Source organism: Eretmochelys imbricata, chromosome 16 (assembly GCF_965152235.1).
Source record: "Eretmochelys imbricata isolate rEreImb1 chromosome 16, rEreImb1.hap1, whole genome shotgun sequence".
NCBI classification, from domain to species: domain Eukaryota; kingdom Metazoa; phylum Chordata; order Testudines; family Cheloniidae; genus Eretmochelys; species Eretmochelys imbricata.
Window position 1 is genome coordinate 25,097,492 of NC_135587.1, and position 15,571 is coordinate 25,113,062.

At 56.3% G+C, this 15,571-nt stretch overlaps 1 protein-coding gene across 1 annotated transcript in view; it reads right to left on the reverse strand.

Annotated features, from left to right (window-relative positions):
• Positions 1-8,620, reverse strand: part of NR5A1 (nuclear receptor subfamily 5 group A member 1) — a 51,398-nt gene extending 42,778 nt beyond the window's left edge. The window contains exons 1-2 of the mRNA XM_077835935.1: positions 8,519-8,620; positions 4,809-4,950 (exon numbers count right to left, since the gene is read on the reverse strand). Of these exons, the coding sequence (XP_077692061.1) occupies positions 4,809-4,950; positions 8,519-8,620 (244 nt within the window). The remainder of the gene's footprint in view (positions 1-4,808; positions 4,951-8,518) is intronic.
• Positions 8,621-15,571: the final 6,951 nt, after the last annotated feature.

The following is a 15,571-nucleotide window of genomic DNA, read 5'->3' on the forward strand; positions in this document are numbered from 1 at the left end:
AGTTTTACAACAAGCTCCTCACCCCCATTAGAACCTCTCCCCTTTCCAAGAAACAGATGTTCTCTCTGGACCCCAAAAGAAACACAAGAATGTGTCACTGCTCTAGGAAACAGGTGCTTCTTTGCTTCACAAGATCATTCACTTTCCTCGGCAGCCATTCCCAAGAGTGTTTTTGCCTTAAAAAAACACTCTTGGAAGAGCCTCAAATAGTTGAAAGCTCTGCGTTGGAGATCTGCGCAGACGGATGTGAGGAAGGCTGGGCAGCTGGTGAACCCAGGGCTTGGGAAGCCATGGAAAATGTGTTCAAACAGGGAAAGCAACTAGCTTTGCCACCCCACTCTGAGTGGAGAGATCAAGTGTTTGTGCATCAGCCATTATTTCTGCAAAAGGCCTCTCACTAACCTTTCCTTTCACTGCAGCCTCGGAAACCCCTTTAGCAACCTTCACTGCACAACAGAACCACAGTGCTGGCTGAGTTTCTCAGAGACTAGCTGGGAACAGGGGAGCATTGATTAGGGACTGAAAGCCAGCCAGGAGGCAGGAGATGTTTGCAGAGACTTTCCTTGAAGCGGCACTTGCACTCCATGGAGAGAATCCAGTTTCTTCCCATTTTTCCTCCCTCATTCCTTCGTACCTATGGATATTTGCATGGAAACAGCCTCTCTGGGGGGCTGGCTGGCTAAGGGCAACAATGCCTGTGGAATACAGAACACTTCACCTCTCCGTCATTGTTTGAGATCCCACCTGATTTACCCTCCAGTGGCTGGGCCATAGGTTATACGGCTGCCTTTGGCCAGTTCCTCACAGAGAGCACGTGAAAACCACCTCCACGGTCAGCACTAACCTGCGCCTTTGGTGGCAGCCTCCACAGAAAGGCCAAGCACTGAATGAGCCAGAGAGACCGAACTCCCCTTCCACACTTATCCTTTGTCTGCACTACAATGGTTTGTTCCCATTTCCAGAGCTTAACACGGCATAAAAGCCCCCGTACACAGAAAGCGTTCAGGTGCTTCTCTCTGCTCAGAGCAGGTTTTCATGCCCACCGGAGCCCTCTCTTCGTCAGCTGTGACGTCACTGCTACCTCCGGTGCCACTGTACCCCTGGGAGAGAATGGCTCGTGACGACACCCTTAGAAATGACTCCTGCCACCCAGGCTTGTGGCACAGTGGGGTGTGCAGAGGAAATTTGCACAGCTCCTACCTGGGCTGTACCTGAGCTGTCAAATAAATAGAGGCGGGCAGGCCCCAGGGCACTTGGTGTGGCATCTTTCACAAGCGGGAAATGAACGCACCTTTTTTTCTTTAAAAACAAGCACCTTAAGAGAGAAGACGTGCTTTGATTCTCATGCGTTCCCCTGTGCCAACTATTCATACATCACCTGGGATCATAAACACCTCGCTGCTTGCTGCATCCCAGCTGTGTTATTGGGCTGACACAAACACAAGATTCTGATCTCAGGTGGGAAACCGAGGGCAGGGCAGATGGACTGGTTAGAAAAGCAAGGATCCTGTATTCATTCAAATGTCTCCAGGAACAGAATGAAACAGGAAGTACAGATGTCTCCAAACTAAGGACAGACAAAAATGATGGAGGCTGAGATCTTCGCAGCTACTTAGACTGTTTCTTGGATTCTCAGCACAATCTGAGCTTATGAATCTTTTTGGCTGTAGTTTAACACACACTCACCTGCTCTCACTCTCTTTCACATACACACGGCAACTTAAAACAATCAGCATTAGCTTCGACTCTTTGCCGTGAGCGAAGGATAGAGGGATCAAAGCTAGGCTGCTATAAGGAGATACCCTATGTGCCATGATATTTTTCACTCTATTAAGTAGGGCAGTAGCGTGTAAACCTCCCAACTCATGGAGAAGGGTCAGAATTAGGCAAAGTGAATTCACCCATCTCCATTCTAGGTGGACACATCTTCAGTGTGGCCTCAGCTACTCTTTTATTCTCCAGAGTTAGTGCAGAAAGAGCCAGCTCTACCGGGACCTGGTTACTAATTCCGTATTCTGTGGAGAATATTCCTGACAGATCAAGGTTACCACCCACCTTCTCACTGAAGCTCCTCCCCTCACGCGCCCACCATGCATTTCAGGATCTGCTTTGAAATTGTTCTTCCTCTTTTTAAAACTCTCCCTGGATTTGTTCCAGCGCATATCACAGGCCCTCTCTGCCCCCTCAGGCCTAGCACAGGCCTCCTCGCCATCCCTTCACGTAATCACACCACAATCGGTGCAAGAGCCTTCTCCACTGGATCTTTGCATCCCTCTTGCCCCTGGCCTGCACCACGCAGTGTTTCTGCCCCTCTGCTGCACGTGTAATTCTTTGAAACATGCTCACCGGGGGGATTTGCATGGGCCGTGTTGTGCTGTCACTCTAGAGGGAAAGCCTGTATGTGACACCTGTTATTATCAGAAGCTGAACTGTGACCAGCGCAAAACACACGGTACTCTGTGAATGCTGAGCAGCTTCAGAGACTCTCTTGTCGCTCTATTGCAGAGCACTCAGGTGAGCATTCTGATTTGTCTGGGATATGCTGAGATTGTGTTGTTCACACAGTCCAGACTTCTCGGTCGTTTCCTTTCTTGAGCCTCAAGAGAGGCCTATGTCAACATCATACTTGTCCCCAAAATCAATAATTTCAGACTTGCTTTTGTCCTATTGAGTTGACGGATCTCTTTAGAAGTGTCAGTTCAGATTTTCTGCCCAGCAAATACTAATAACTAAGGAAACGTAAGCTCCAATTTTCACTACAAAAGACAGACAGTCAAGCTGGGATGTCATTTTCCCTCTAGGTGATCCCTGGTGGATAAGCTACTGCAGAGTTTCATCAAGCAGCTCAGAGGGCAGGGAAAAGGGTGCTTTGAACAGACAGGCAGCAAATATCCCGGCTTTGCCTCTGAGGCCCACAAACACACAGGACCACACTCAACCCTGCTGTAAGCCTGGGAAGCGCCTCGAAGTCAGGCGGTTGCAACTCTGTTGCCAACAGGGAACTCGGGGCTCTGATTTCAGTGTCCCTCACCCATTCACCACACACAGGAGCAGAGTATGAGTTCTGATTGCCAGCGAAGGCGACCGTGCCCTACCTGTGCCTTGTTCCATTGCCCAACTGTTCTCAGTTACAAGACAGAGTGCTGGTACAAAGTGTCAGACCCTGCAATTTAGCAAAGCCCCTGAGCAGTGCTTAATTTGTAATGAAAGAGGTACTAGGGCTCAAGCAATTTGTTTATTTTCATGATTGGTGCAGCAAGCCCAGAGGTGCCAGAGCTCTGAACTGCCAAGCCCAGAGGTGCCAGGGCTCAGCCCTTGCAAGCCTTAGCACAAATTGAGCCCTGCCCCTGGGTAAGCCGGACAGTTGGCTCAGGACCTGTTTGTAACTAATATTCCAGTCTCAGCCAGGCCTAAGGCTCCGATCTGCTTTTGAAATGACACTCAGCGCTGATGCCATGTAGTGTAGTGGGAGTTTGCATTGGCTGCCTTTGCAATTAAACGATGTGTCCTGCTCTTAACTGTTCAGCCTCCAAAGCCTTCTGCCTCCTTCCCGCTTGGGAAATGATTTCAGTTTCTATTCAGGTATTAGCAGTACTTTATGTTCAACCCCCACTTTGCCCTTAATGCCCATGTGAATGGAGCACTGAGTCCCGCAGCCTTGAACAGGCGAGAGATGCTCCACTAGCTTCAGCACTGTCTGCCCAGATCTTTCGATTTGGTGTAAAATTTAGTCCCTTTTTTCCCATTTTTGTTACCCGGCGTTTGTAATGGTTTTTCCTGGCCCTGTGTGCAGTGTGAAGTTCTGCAACATCAGTGGGTAAGTGCCACGTCAAACACATCATAATACAGAAAACAATATGGCCTGATTCTGCTATCAGCCACACCAGCATAAATCAAGACTGACATCATTAGAATGACCCCAATGTCAATCTGGTGAGAGACCCCTGTGCTACTATGGGTCCCCTTGTATAAGGAGAAATTCCTGTTACAGTGAACGTGGCAAAAGAAAAATTGTATTCTCACTATGGCATCCTGCCATTTTATCCTGATTCTCACGATACTCAGTGTTCTTCTTAAAGCCTCGCCTCTGGGAATTATGCAAAAATAGGGGAATCTTGGCTTTCATTTCAAATAAACCAAAAAAAAAACCAAAAACCAGAACATTTTCAAGCCCTTTAGCTCGCAAAGAAAGCCTTGAAAGTGTGAACCCTAAATTCTGAAAAACCAAAAGGCAAATCAAAAGAACCCGACATTTATTATTTTTTTTTAAATCTCATGATTTTGGGGGGGCTGACTCATGTTTTTTGAATGCTAGGGGTTGGCTATGCTGTATCCTGGAGGCTGGTGAAGAAAAAAAAAAAAAACTATCTAGCCCTGAACAGAGAGTTTACTTGGAATGATGACACTACAGTGAGAACCAAGGGCTGTTTTTAATTCTGCGGTCATTGCTTAATTCCCAGGCACAGCTGTGCCAGATGGTCTCATAACCTAAAATATTGCCCAGGAAGATACAGATCCACTGACCCAACCCAAATCATGTTTAAATAAAAAGAAATGAAGGAACCACAATTCCAACACACTGAAGAAATAATTTCTTTTGCTAGAAGCAGCTGTCGTAGCTGGCTTTGGGCCTGATCCTGCGTACGGGCTGCCCTCAAGTCCCAGTGATATCAATGGGAGAAGACAGTGCTCCACATGTCACAGGATCAGGCCCAGTTCACACCACAGCCCTACCACTGACGACCCTCCCTTCTTCCCCTGGAGCACGCAGATTTAAGGTGCACGAGGTGGCGGTCCGGGGCTCTTACCTTCTAGTCTCATTCCCACCGTCAAGCACTTCTGAAAGCGACAGTAGGGACATCTCTTCCTCTGGGTTTTGTCGATTTTGCAGTTCTGGCTTTCGGTGCAGGTGTAGTGCTTGTTATTCTGCACGGTCCGCTTGAAAAAGCCCTGATGATAAGGAGAGAAGGCAGAAATGCGGGGCCTTACCACGCCAGCATTTGCAGTATGAGCAGGGCGAAGCAGGCACCCCGGGGAAGGGAGGCTCCTGCCCTGGGCTGCTGTTCAACATAGATGCCTGCAGCATTTCTCTGCAGCCCCACCGTCCTCGGCGCAGGGCACCAAGTGGCTTCGGGAGAGCGGGACACTACACACCAGTTACAATCGCACCTTAGCGGACAGCTCTGCTGTTGCCCAACAGTGCATCATCTCTGGTGGCTTTTATTTTCTTTGCCCCTATCTTCTAGTTGGGGGAAATTACTTAAAAAACGGCAAGAACAAATTCGCGGAGCAGCGCCAGGGGGGAAGCCCATTGCCAGAAAAGCGAACAGCCACGGACAGGAGCTGCAGAGCCAGAAATCATGTATTTTCGTTCAAGTTTTTAAAAGACAAAGGCTGCAGGCTTGGCTTCTCTCCCCAGTGTCTGAACTCCCCTGCCCTGGGAAGGTGTCTCTTCTCAGTCAGACATGCTCTGAACTCCAGGAATCTGACTGAAAGACCACGGGAAACATTTGATGTTTTTCATCTGCTTAGGACTCTGCAGAAATAGGATGGGCCAGATGCTCAGCTGGTGTAAAGGAGCGAAGTACTCAAGGCTCATTACACCTATTGACAGCAGCTCGTGCTGAACGCTTAGGAAATGCCCGGGCTCCAGTGGGGAAGCCCACGAGGCCCTTGCTTTCCTTTTGTAGATTTCTTTTTTAAACACATTTGGGCAATTGTGGAGAAGATGAATCCACAAGTCAGCCTGCCTCTCAATCTTCATTAACAGCCGAGGTTAGAAAGGGGCCTGCTCTTTGGATACAAATCTGTGTCTACGGCGTGATTTATGTCTTCAAAGGCCTGGGCAACCATTGCCCCAAACCCCCCCGGTCAGCGGGAGCAGTGAGGATGCGGGGACACTTCAGGGGGCCCCCCCGTAGCAAGGCCCCAGAAAGACCCAGGTGAAGAGACCACCGCGCAGGATGCCAGCAGGCCGGGCCGGAGCCCTGCGCAGCGCAGCTCGCCCCCAGGGCCTCCGCTCCGGTGCGGCTGGCTTGCCCCAGAGGGGGCCCGGGGCTCAGGCAGAATGAAAGGCAGGGCCAGGCTGTCTGCATAGGGCCTGGGGGGCGATGCTCCCCGCTGAGAGCAAGGAGACTGTTTTACATTCTTCAGAAGCAATTTGAGAGCTCCCCCCTTCCCCCCCACCTCTGATTTTAAGGGGCCGGATTTTGCCCTCAGTCCAAAGCCTCTGAAAATAAAACACAGCCAAGGGCTGGCTGATCCGCGGCATTTAAAAGAGGATCTTTCCAGCTTCTGCCATCCCTCCCAGCCCAGGCAGGTTGTGCTATGGGAAAGACCCGACCCCTCTCTCCCTGTCCCCCGCCGACCCCTTAAACCAGAGCTACAGGTAGCGGCCAGTCTCCAATCTGCAAAAGGTAAATGTCCCATTGCCTGGGAGACCCTCCCATTTCACCAGATTGCACCTTCAGGCCGGGCATATACACGCAGCTGATGGGAATTAAAGGGGGAAGGAAAACGCCTCCCTAGGTCAGGGGAGCCGCTTTCCTTCCAGAGGGGCCTGGACCCGCCGTCAGCGCCCCGGGTACTGCCCCTCCGCACCCAGCATCAGCCCTGCGGTAACCACAAAACTCTGCACGAGTCGGCTTCTCTTCGCTTTGCTTTCTAGTCGCTTGGGGATTTGGTTCCGCGATTTTCTCTCTGTCTCCGGCACTTCTAAAGCGCCGGTCACCTGCGCTGCAGCTCGATTGCGCGGGAATTTGAACAGGATGCCCCAGAAACACAGCGCGCTCCGCTCTCACTAGCTGCCCCCCAAGCGCAGCGGGATCTCCCCATGCAGCCCGCCCGCCGCGGTGCGCCCCGTTCCCCAGGGCCGCCGCCAGCACGGAGCGGTGCCCCTGGCAGGGCGCAGGGCCGCCGCCACTTCCACTCCATTTTACAGCGAGCCACGTTACCGGGCCCGGTGTATCCCGCGGTGCGGAGCCGTGGTGCAAGCGAGGTGCACCCTCCTGACTGCGAAATAAACTCACCCGCAGCCCTGAGAGGGCTAACGGTAGGGTTAGCATTTTTAAACTATAAAAAAAAAAAAAAAATCCCTGAACCATTTGACTGAATTTATTTTGGTTGATATAAAATTAATATTTCTTCTAAAGAGCTATTAAAAAAACCTAAAGAGCCTAAAAGTCTATTTTGGTTTGTTCTGATGAGCCGAAGAGTCAAACGGAAAATAAAAGACAAGATTCAACAACTCGGCGACTCGCTTGCGCCGTTTCAACTCAACGAACTTTTCAATTAGGTGGGGAAATGCGGGGGTCTAAACAGGGGGGGAAATGACTCTAGCTGCTCCGGAGCTACACGCCGGCCCTGAATGTCCGAGTTCCCGCACAATATTCTGGGCAGGCAGCAGGTCACCCAGGGGACCAGCAGCGGCTGCAGTTTCGTTTTAACAAATTAAATGGCAGGCAGCGAAACCTGTCCCGGACCTTGTCTTATATGCAAACAACAATCAGATTACTTTGGACTTCGGGTATCTTCGAATACGGGCGCGGGGCTCGGGTTTTGTTGAATAAACTCCCCCTACGTCCCCCTAACTCCCCCCGGCACTTTAACCAGGGCCAGTAACAGAAACGCTAAATAAATCGGGGAACAGAAGCCGGCAGCTCTCCGACGCTCTGAGGCAAAGCGTCATTATTGAAATACTTCCCCGCGGGCAGTCTGGGTTTGCTCTGTAGACTAACCCCGTTCATTTCTACTCCAAGAACAGAAATTATTTTAGTTCCTTAATTATCCTTTATGGTTATGTGCTTGGCCACATTTCCCCGATTTGCCGCGTCAACCCCGGCCGAGTTTCCAAAAGCAGCCTGTCCCTGGCGGGTGCTGGACTGCGGGCTTTGCATTTATTATGATGAAAATGCAAGCGCCGTTTCGGAAGTACCCCCACGCCTGTCTCTGCGGAGTCGCTCCAAGAGAGGGGCAGCCCCTTCGCTGAAATTCACTTGCACCTTCAGCCTTTACACGCGCAAAGCCTCGCACGCTTCAAAACCGCCCAGCGCTTCGTCCAGGATTTTATGGGAAACGATATTTGTTAAATTCCGCGCTCCCGGCTAAAATCGAGCTTGGGCACCGGCAGGGGGGGAATCGGGGCTTCCCCAGGCAAATGAACCCCCCCCCTAATTTATTCGCCAGGCACATTTTGCGTGTTAAAACCCCCAACCAGACGGCCCTGGCGAGCGCTGCAGCGCGTGGAATTAGAGCACAACGATTTCCTGGCCTTGCTGATCAATTCCTAACTCCTGCCAACGAAACCCTGGAGCGGCCGGGGTGCCCGCCGTGCCCCCGCCCGCGTTTGGCTGGAGCCGGCTGCTAGGGGCCCCTTTCAGGGCGAGCCTCCCCAGCTCGCGGCGGAGCGAGGGGACTGGAGCCAAGCCCGCCTGGAAGGGGCGACCGGGACAATTCCTCCTGGCCCCTGATCGATAGCAACAGGGCCTCGTGCCCGGCCCCCGGCTGGGCGGTTTCCTACCTTGCAGCTTTCACAGGTGAGCAGCCCGTAGTGGTATCCGGAGACCTTGTCCCCGCAGACAGGACACAGCTCATCCAGGTCCTCATCATAGGTATAGTCCATCACCTCCAGCGGCCCGCCTGCGGGAACGAAACCGGGTCAGCGCGGGAGGAGCCGTGGGGAGAAGCCCGGCAGCCCCTGGGCCGGCCCGGCGGGGTGGCGCGGAGCGGAGCGCGGGGCGCTGCGGAGCGTGACAGGCAGGTGGTGGGTGCTGCGGGTGGACCCTTTATAGCGCCTGAGGCTGCAGATCCAGGCTGGTGCGGGGAAGTGACCACCCCCGAGGGGCGGCAAGCCCGCCTGTGGGGGGGCCGCAGCCAGCCGCGGGGGGTTGGGAACAGGGCGGGGGCGGGGGAAGGGGCCTGGAGGGCAGGGCCGGAGAGCGGTGCCACCCTCGGCTTTCCCGCTCTCGGCGCGGGGCCGGGGTGCCAGGGGCCGGGGGCTGCCCCCGGGGAGCCGGGGCCGGGCGCTGTGCCCGGGAGCGGGCCGGGATTCCGAGGGGTCTTGGCTCTGGCTGCGCCCTGCCCCGAGGAACTCCCGGCCCGGGACAGGCCCGGGGCTGAGAGGGAAACCGCCCGTCCCCAGCCCCGGGCTCGGGGTCCCGCTGGCCGGGCGCACTCAGGGGCTCCGCGCGAGTCCCTGCAGCCGTCCGGGACAATCCTAGAGCCGAGGCGAGTGAGGGCAGGGGACAGGTCATGGCTCGGTCTGTCCCTGCTCCCCGCCGCTGGCTTCCCCCCGGGCCGGGACGCGCCTCGGCTGCAGGGCGAACCGCGGGCACCTCCGGGCTTCTGTCACCACCGAGCCCGCCCGCGGGAGCTGCCGCTGGGCAGCCCGAGCCCGGCCCCACCTCGGCGGCGCCACTTTGCCCCAAGAGCCGGCGGGAGCTCAGCTCCCTGCACCGACGGCACCCCCAGTACCGGGCCATGGCGCAGAGCGGGCCCCGGGCCCTGCAGGGGTCCCAGCGCCACCCCCCTCTCCATCCCTGCCCCAGGGGGCCCAGGGCCGCTGAGCCCGCCAGCCCGGGGCCCTGTCCGGCTCTCTGGGGAGCCTGGAGCTGTCCCGGAGCGGCGGGGAAGGGCACAGGGGCGCACACACGGCCACCGGCGCGATGGCCTCTCCCGGGTGACTCGGACCCTTGGCTGCCCTCTGCAGTGGCCTGGCAGGCCGAGAGCGCAGGGCAGGGCCGCCCCTTGGCCCCTGCAGCCACCAGGGGCTTGCCCCGCGCCGGGAGACAGGGGCGCAGGGGGCCAGCGCCCCGCCCGGGCCGGCTCATCGGTCGCTGCAGGCTCTGACCCGCGCCCGGGACAGTGCCCTCCAGGGACCCGGCCCGTCGCAGCCCCTCGGCGACCACTAGAGCGTCCCTGAGCCCCGCAATCATCCGGCGAGCGCAGCCCGGCCCCGCCCAGAGCTCTTGCGCTACCCCCGGCTCTAGCCCGGCACGGATCGGAACGGCCCGGGCCCCAGCGTGCCCCACACTAGACCGTGGCTCAGGCACCGCCGGCCTTTGAGCACCGAGGGGAGGTGGGTCCCGTCTCCAGGTGCCCAGATCTCGGCGCTCAGCTCCGCGGGCTCAGAGCAACCGCCCCCCGCCCCAGCCCCAGCCCAGCCCCAGCCCCAGCCCCAGCCCCAGCCCCCGCCCCAGCCCCAGCCCAGCCCCAGCCCCAGCCCCAGCCCCAGGTCCCGCTCTCCCTGGTGCCGCGCAGGGGCCGCCTGCGCTGCTGCGCTCCGAGAGCCGGGCCGGCCCGTTCTCCCCGGGTCGGCCTGGGACTCGCCCGCACCGCGGGGGTCCCGAGCTGGCTGGGCGGGAGCCGGCCGGGCTGGGTCCTCCGGGTTCATTGACTCTCCCGGGGCAGGAGCCCTGCAACAGGCGGGTCCTGGCAACCCCGGCCCGGGCCGAGCCCGGGAGCGCACGGGCCAGGGGGCTGCATCGCAGGCACCCCGGAAACCCCCGGCCGAGGCAGTGGCTGCTCCCCGGCCCCTGCGGGGCACTGGGGTTTCCCTGCTCCAGCTCCGCAGCCCAGCCCCCCTCTGGCACCGGCTGCGGGGCTCCTAGGGACCCCGGGGGTGTCTCTGTTGGCACCGGCTTCGGGGCGCCGCAGGGACCCACGTAGGAGTCCAGCTTCCCGGGAGCGGGGCTCCTCAGCTCCCCGCCAGGGCAAAGCCCAGGGGCAGAACCACACAGGAACCATGGAAACCCCCCCAGCGCCCTGACCCGCCGCTCAAGGCCGTGGGGATGCGGGGGAGCTCAGCACCTCCCCGGAAGAGCTCGGCTCCTGGCAGGCTCATTGGGGGCGCCCCCGGACGCGGCCCCCCGCTTTGCTCCAAGAGCTGCCCTGCAAGGGGTTGGGCACCCGTTGGCCAGTGGGGGTAATTCAGCCCCCCCCACCTTCCCCCGGCCCAGCCCCGCGCACTGACAGCGGACCAGACCCTGCCTTTGCTCACTGGGGTCAGGGCTCCGCTTGGACCCCGAAAGAGCCGGCCCTGGGCATAAGCAGCTAATCGCCTAGGCCCGGAGCTGCTCAAGGGGAGCCCGTTCGCTTTTTATTGTGGGTGGGGGAAGGGGGGCAAATATCAGGGCCCCTAATGGGCTAGCCCCGCCCCTGCCCTCCCCACCCCCCCATTTAGCCAAGGGGACCGTGCTGGCCACCCCCCCCCACCCCCCACGCACTGAGACCTGATTCTACATTTGACCTTCACTGTCCCCAGCAGCAGCTTCCCAAACCTTATTCAGATCAGGGACCGGCTTGTGCCCCCCGCACTGCACCAGGGGATCCCAGGGACCGGTGCTGGTCCGCAGACCCGTCCTTGAGAAACACTGCTCTACAGGCCAATACCCCCCAACCATCAAAGGGCCCCAGAGCAGTTGGAGCCCCTTAGCTAATGAGCTAAGAACCTGGGTTTGAAAGTTGCCTGGAGGGAGCCTGGGAGCAGAGGGAATTATTACATGGGCCCTGACGCACTGCGCTCCAAGAAGGTATAAAAGAGCCGTAAAAACAGCTGTCCTCGGAGAGCTGCCAGGAGACTGCCCCATGGGGAAGCTGGCCCTGGTCTGCCCAGGAGCCTGGGGAAGGGGAGCGCGCTTCCCCAAGTCAAACACGGCTGCAGCCCGCTCAGACTCTGCAGTGGCCCTGAGGCTTCTCCACTGCACTGGCCTGGGGAGTCCTAGCAGAGGGCTGGCGTATGGCACAGGGGCAGAGTTAAGGTGGGGGCAGGCAGTCATTTCCTCAGCTTTGGCCCTCCTGGTTCTCAGAGGTTTGTATTTAGCCACCCTTCTCCATCCACCAGACCAGCAGGCTCTGCCAGCCTCAGCCCTGGTAACGGCTACGGGAAAGAAGGCTTCGCCCAGTTTACCTGCGGCTACCTTCAAGCGGAGCATGGGTTTAACACATCACGGAAAGACGGGAGGTGCTACTGTTTCCAAGTCTCTTCCAAGGTGCCGTAAACACGGGAAAAGGGGACGTGGGATGAACCTGCAGACGCCCAGGGGAGCAGACATCATGCACAACCCAGGCCTAGGAGAACCGGGACAGACCATGCCGCTAGCATGAGCTGTAGTCCAATCCCTGAAGCTGAAGCAGGCCAAGAGATGACCCCAATTCATCCGTCTCTTCAAAAGCAGCTGGGCCTGTTCTCAGTGTAGTGACTGGCTTCTCATTCCCTGCAGGGCTGTAGAAATCCTTTTAACGGTTGCTATTGATTTGATGGTAGGAAGCTTCGCCTCCTTCCCAAGAGAGGGGCCTTTTGCTGCTGGTTTTATGCTTGCTGGGGCCCAGCCCCAGAACCCAGTTCTAGTTACTCAAATCCACAACCCGATGATTGAATCTCCATCTCCCCCCGACAGCTCCAGCACCACTGAAGATGAGGTGCAGGCTGAGGGCAGACTCCTGAGCTCTGTTCTACCCTGCTGCCCACCTTGCCCGGGGACCTTAGGCAGGCAATTTTACCCATCACCCCCTGACTTCACCGGGGAACTGCCATTAATCCGTCCGTAGGGAAAGCCGGGCTGGCCAGTGCTTTGAGATCCTCAGGTGAAAGGTGCTGCTGGAGTGCTGTGTACATTTGGACATTTGCATCCTTCGCTAGGGAAAACTAATAACGTCGATACCGATAGACACAACTCTAGGAGCACGGCCCATGCCCTGCGTGCAGTAACTAATGCAAATGGTGACCTGACCCCTCAGCTGAGGGCAGTTACTCAATGCTGGGATTTAATTCATTGCTTCACTTAGTTTAGAGACACCTAATGAAACATTTCATGGCAGCGACATCAAAGCACAGCTTACTGGGAACACACTAATGTGCACCGTACATTTTCTACTGATCAAGGGGGTTTTGTTCTGTTAATGGAAGTTTGCTGCTTGCAGGCAGGTATGAACCCCGCACACAGGCACCTGTCATGTTCCATCTGAGAAGAGAAATCAAGGCTGCCCTCACTAACACCCAGACTATTCCACCCCACACACACTATCCAACCTCCATCACACCCCCCCTCACCCTCCGCACAATTCCCCCACAAACAACTATTGCACCACCCTCCCTCACTCACACACACACTATCCCACCCCCACACACATTAACTATCCCACCCCAACTCTCACACACAATCCCCACACACACTATCCTACCACCCTCACTCTCTCTCTCTCTCTCACACACACACACTCCCACTCCCCTCACGTATACACAAGAGGCCTAATAAATGTCACAGCTAAACCCCTCTGTAGCAGCCTCTCTGGGCAGTGGCCAGCACTGATGTAACATCACAGGGTTATAGGTGTGTCTGCACACAAGGCATGGGCCTGAGCAAACTGCAATTCCCTTCACAAAATCCCAGTGCACGCCCAGCGTTCTGTCTTGCTCCCATGACTGGTGCAGCCTAGGGGAGCTACTTATTTTATCTTCCCACCTGTAGCTTGGTGCTTTACTTCCCCTGGGTATGCACTATCTTCAGTGTGCAGAGCATTAACTTGGGCCCTGGGGCCAAATCCAGTCCTGACTCACACTCCTCAGGAAACCCTCCATATCAACAAGGTTGCAAAGCATGTGAGAGAGACATGGGCCCATTGCAAAAGCAACTGCTCTGCTAGCATTGCTCCAGAAATTCACCCCTCGAGTGCAGTGCAGGGCCCTGCTGCCTAGCACCTGAACGGGAAAAACGACTGCCTTGGGGAGCATTTCCGTGAGAGGGGTTGATACCTGGCCCTGACATCAAACTGACTCTAACTAAGGCGAGGAGCAGATCTAAACACACTGGCAGCACGACACGACTCCAGCGGTGCAAAGCATTCAGGAACCCCCAAACAAGGCAGAACTTGTTACAACTCCCAGTCACCCCTGCAAGGGCCCAGTTCTGCTCCCTCCAAGTTGCTGGGAACATGATGCTCGCAGCCTGTGGAAGCCAATGGAGTTGCATGGATGTGCACAAGGGCTGGCTTTGGCCTCAAGGGCCTGGGAAGGTTTGCAGAGCTCGCAGCCTGAGGTTTGTGCTCCATTTTAGGTGCACCTCTTCCCCGCCCATAGCTCCCGGAAGGGGGTTCTGGGCTGGTTCTGAGTTCTGGAGCCCACAGTGAAATTCCAGGGGTGCGAATCTCATGGGAACAAAAGCCACTAGCCAGCCCCCTGCAAGCAAAACTCCTGTCACTCCTCACAAAGTTCTGCTGGGGCCCAGCTTGTTTGGGGCTCTGCCCCTCTGACGCACGGCGGTCTCCTCCTAAGGTAGCAGCCTCAGCCTTCCGCACACGCTGCCCAAGCAGAGGGCTCCAGCTCGCTGAGCTTTTGCATGGGGGTGGAAGCTGCACTCCCAGTGGGTTGTGCAGTGAACAGGAAATAGACTCCAGCAGGGTAGGATCACTTCATTCAAACACACCATTACAAGAGCCTCGTCTCTAATAATAGCTGCAAATCAGCCCTCGGTGCAGAACAGCAGTGCTTTGGCTATTGTTAGAGGAAGGAAAACTCCCCTTAAAAGCTCAGCAGCCCCGTCATTCACTATCATGTTCCTCCCAAGGATCTCAGGGAAGTAGCTGGGTGCCTGAAGAGCAGGGCAGGGGGTGGAGCTGTACCAAAGAATCGTTGTCTCACAAAGAATAGAAGAGGCAATCACAGCCTCAAGTTGGTGGGGGAAATGATCCAAAATGGCAAGGACTGAAAGCAACTGGGAGCCAAAGACTATTGCTGTCTCCTGCATGTATTGCACCCTAACCAAGAGCCCGAGGGGAAATTAGACAGTATATTACTGAAGGGAAGGATTTCTGTATGCTACGCAGTCAGCTGATTGGTAATGGGGCCATAGGCCCCTCTGCTCTAGTACTCTGGCCTTACGTCAGCCTGGGGAATAAAAGCTGGAATCAGCTGATGGCTCTTTGCAAATGCACACCTGCTGCTAAGTTGGTGGCAGTCTGAGCTGGGAAGTCCAGGGACGGTCTCTCACCCATGCCTGTAACCCCTTGAAGCACGCTGGCAGAGCAGAGCCATGTGTGGTAATGGGGACTGTGACTTTAAGGGCTGAGCTTCCCAGACAGAGAGCCTGGGCAGGGTGCTGGGAAGCTCTTGTTATGCACAGCCAGCTAGACCCAGACACCAAATAAAGCAGATCTCTTCTGTGCTCCTTAAGCACCGAGTCCTTGAAGACCACATCTGGCAAGCGTGTTCTGCCATTGCCCGGATGTACTAGTCCTCTGGACGGCTTGGCCTGAGGAATCTTCCCTGGGTCAGTTGCTCTCAGCACTAAGGAGTTTTAAACGACTAACTCTTTAACCTCTGCCCCAGCCTCGGAGGCTTTTGCAGGCTCTGTTTGTACCTTTCACTCTCCCCAAACCTAGAGATGACACCACTGAAGAGGCAGCAGGAAGGACATTTGCTCCCCTACCTCACAACCAACCCCAACATCCAATCACACCCAGATGTGTCCAGCTCTCTCTCAAAATTAAATCAGTGCTTTACCCCCCGGTTCCCGCTGGGAGGCTGTTCCAGAACCTCACCCCTCTGAGGATTAGAAACTGCCTGTTAGTTTCCAGC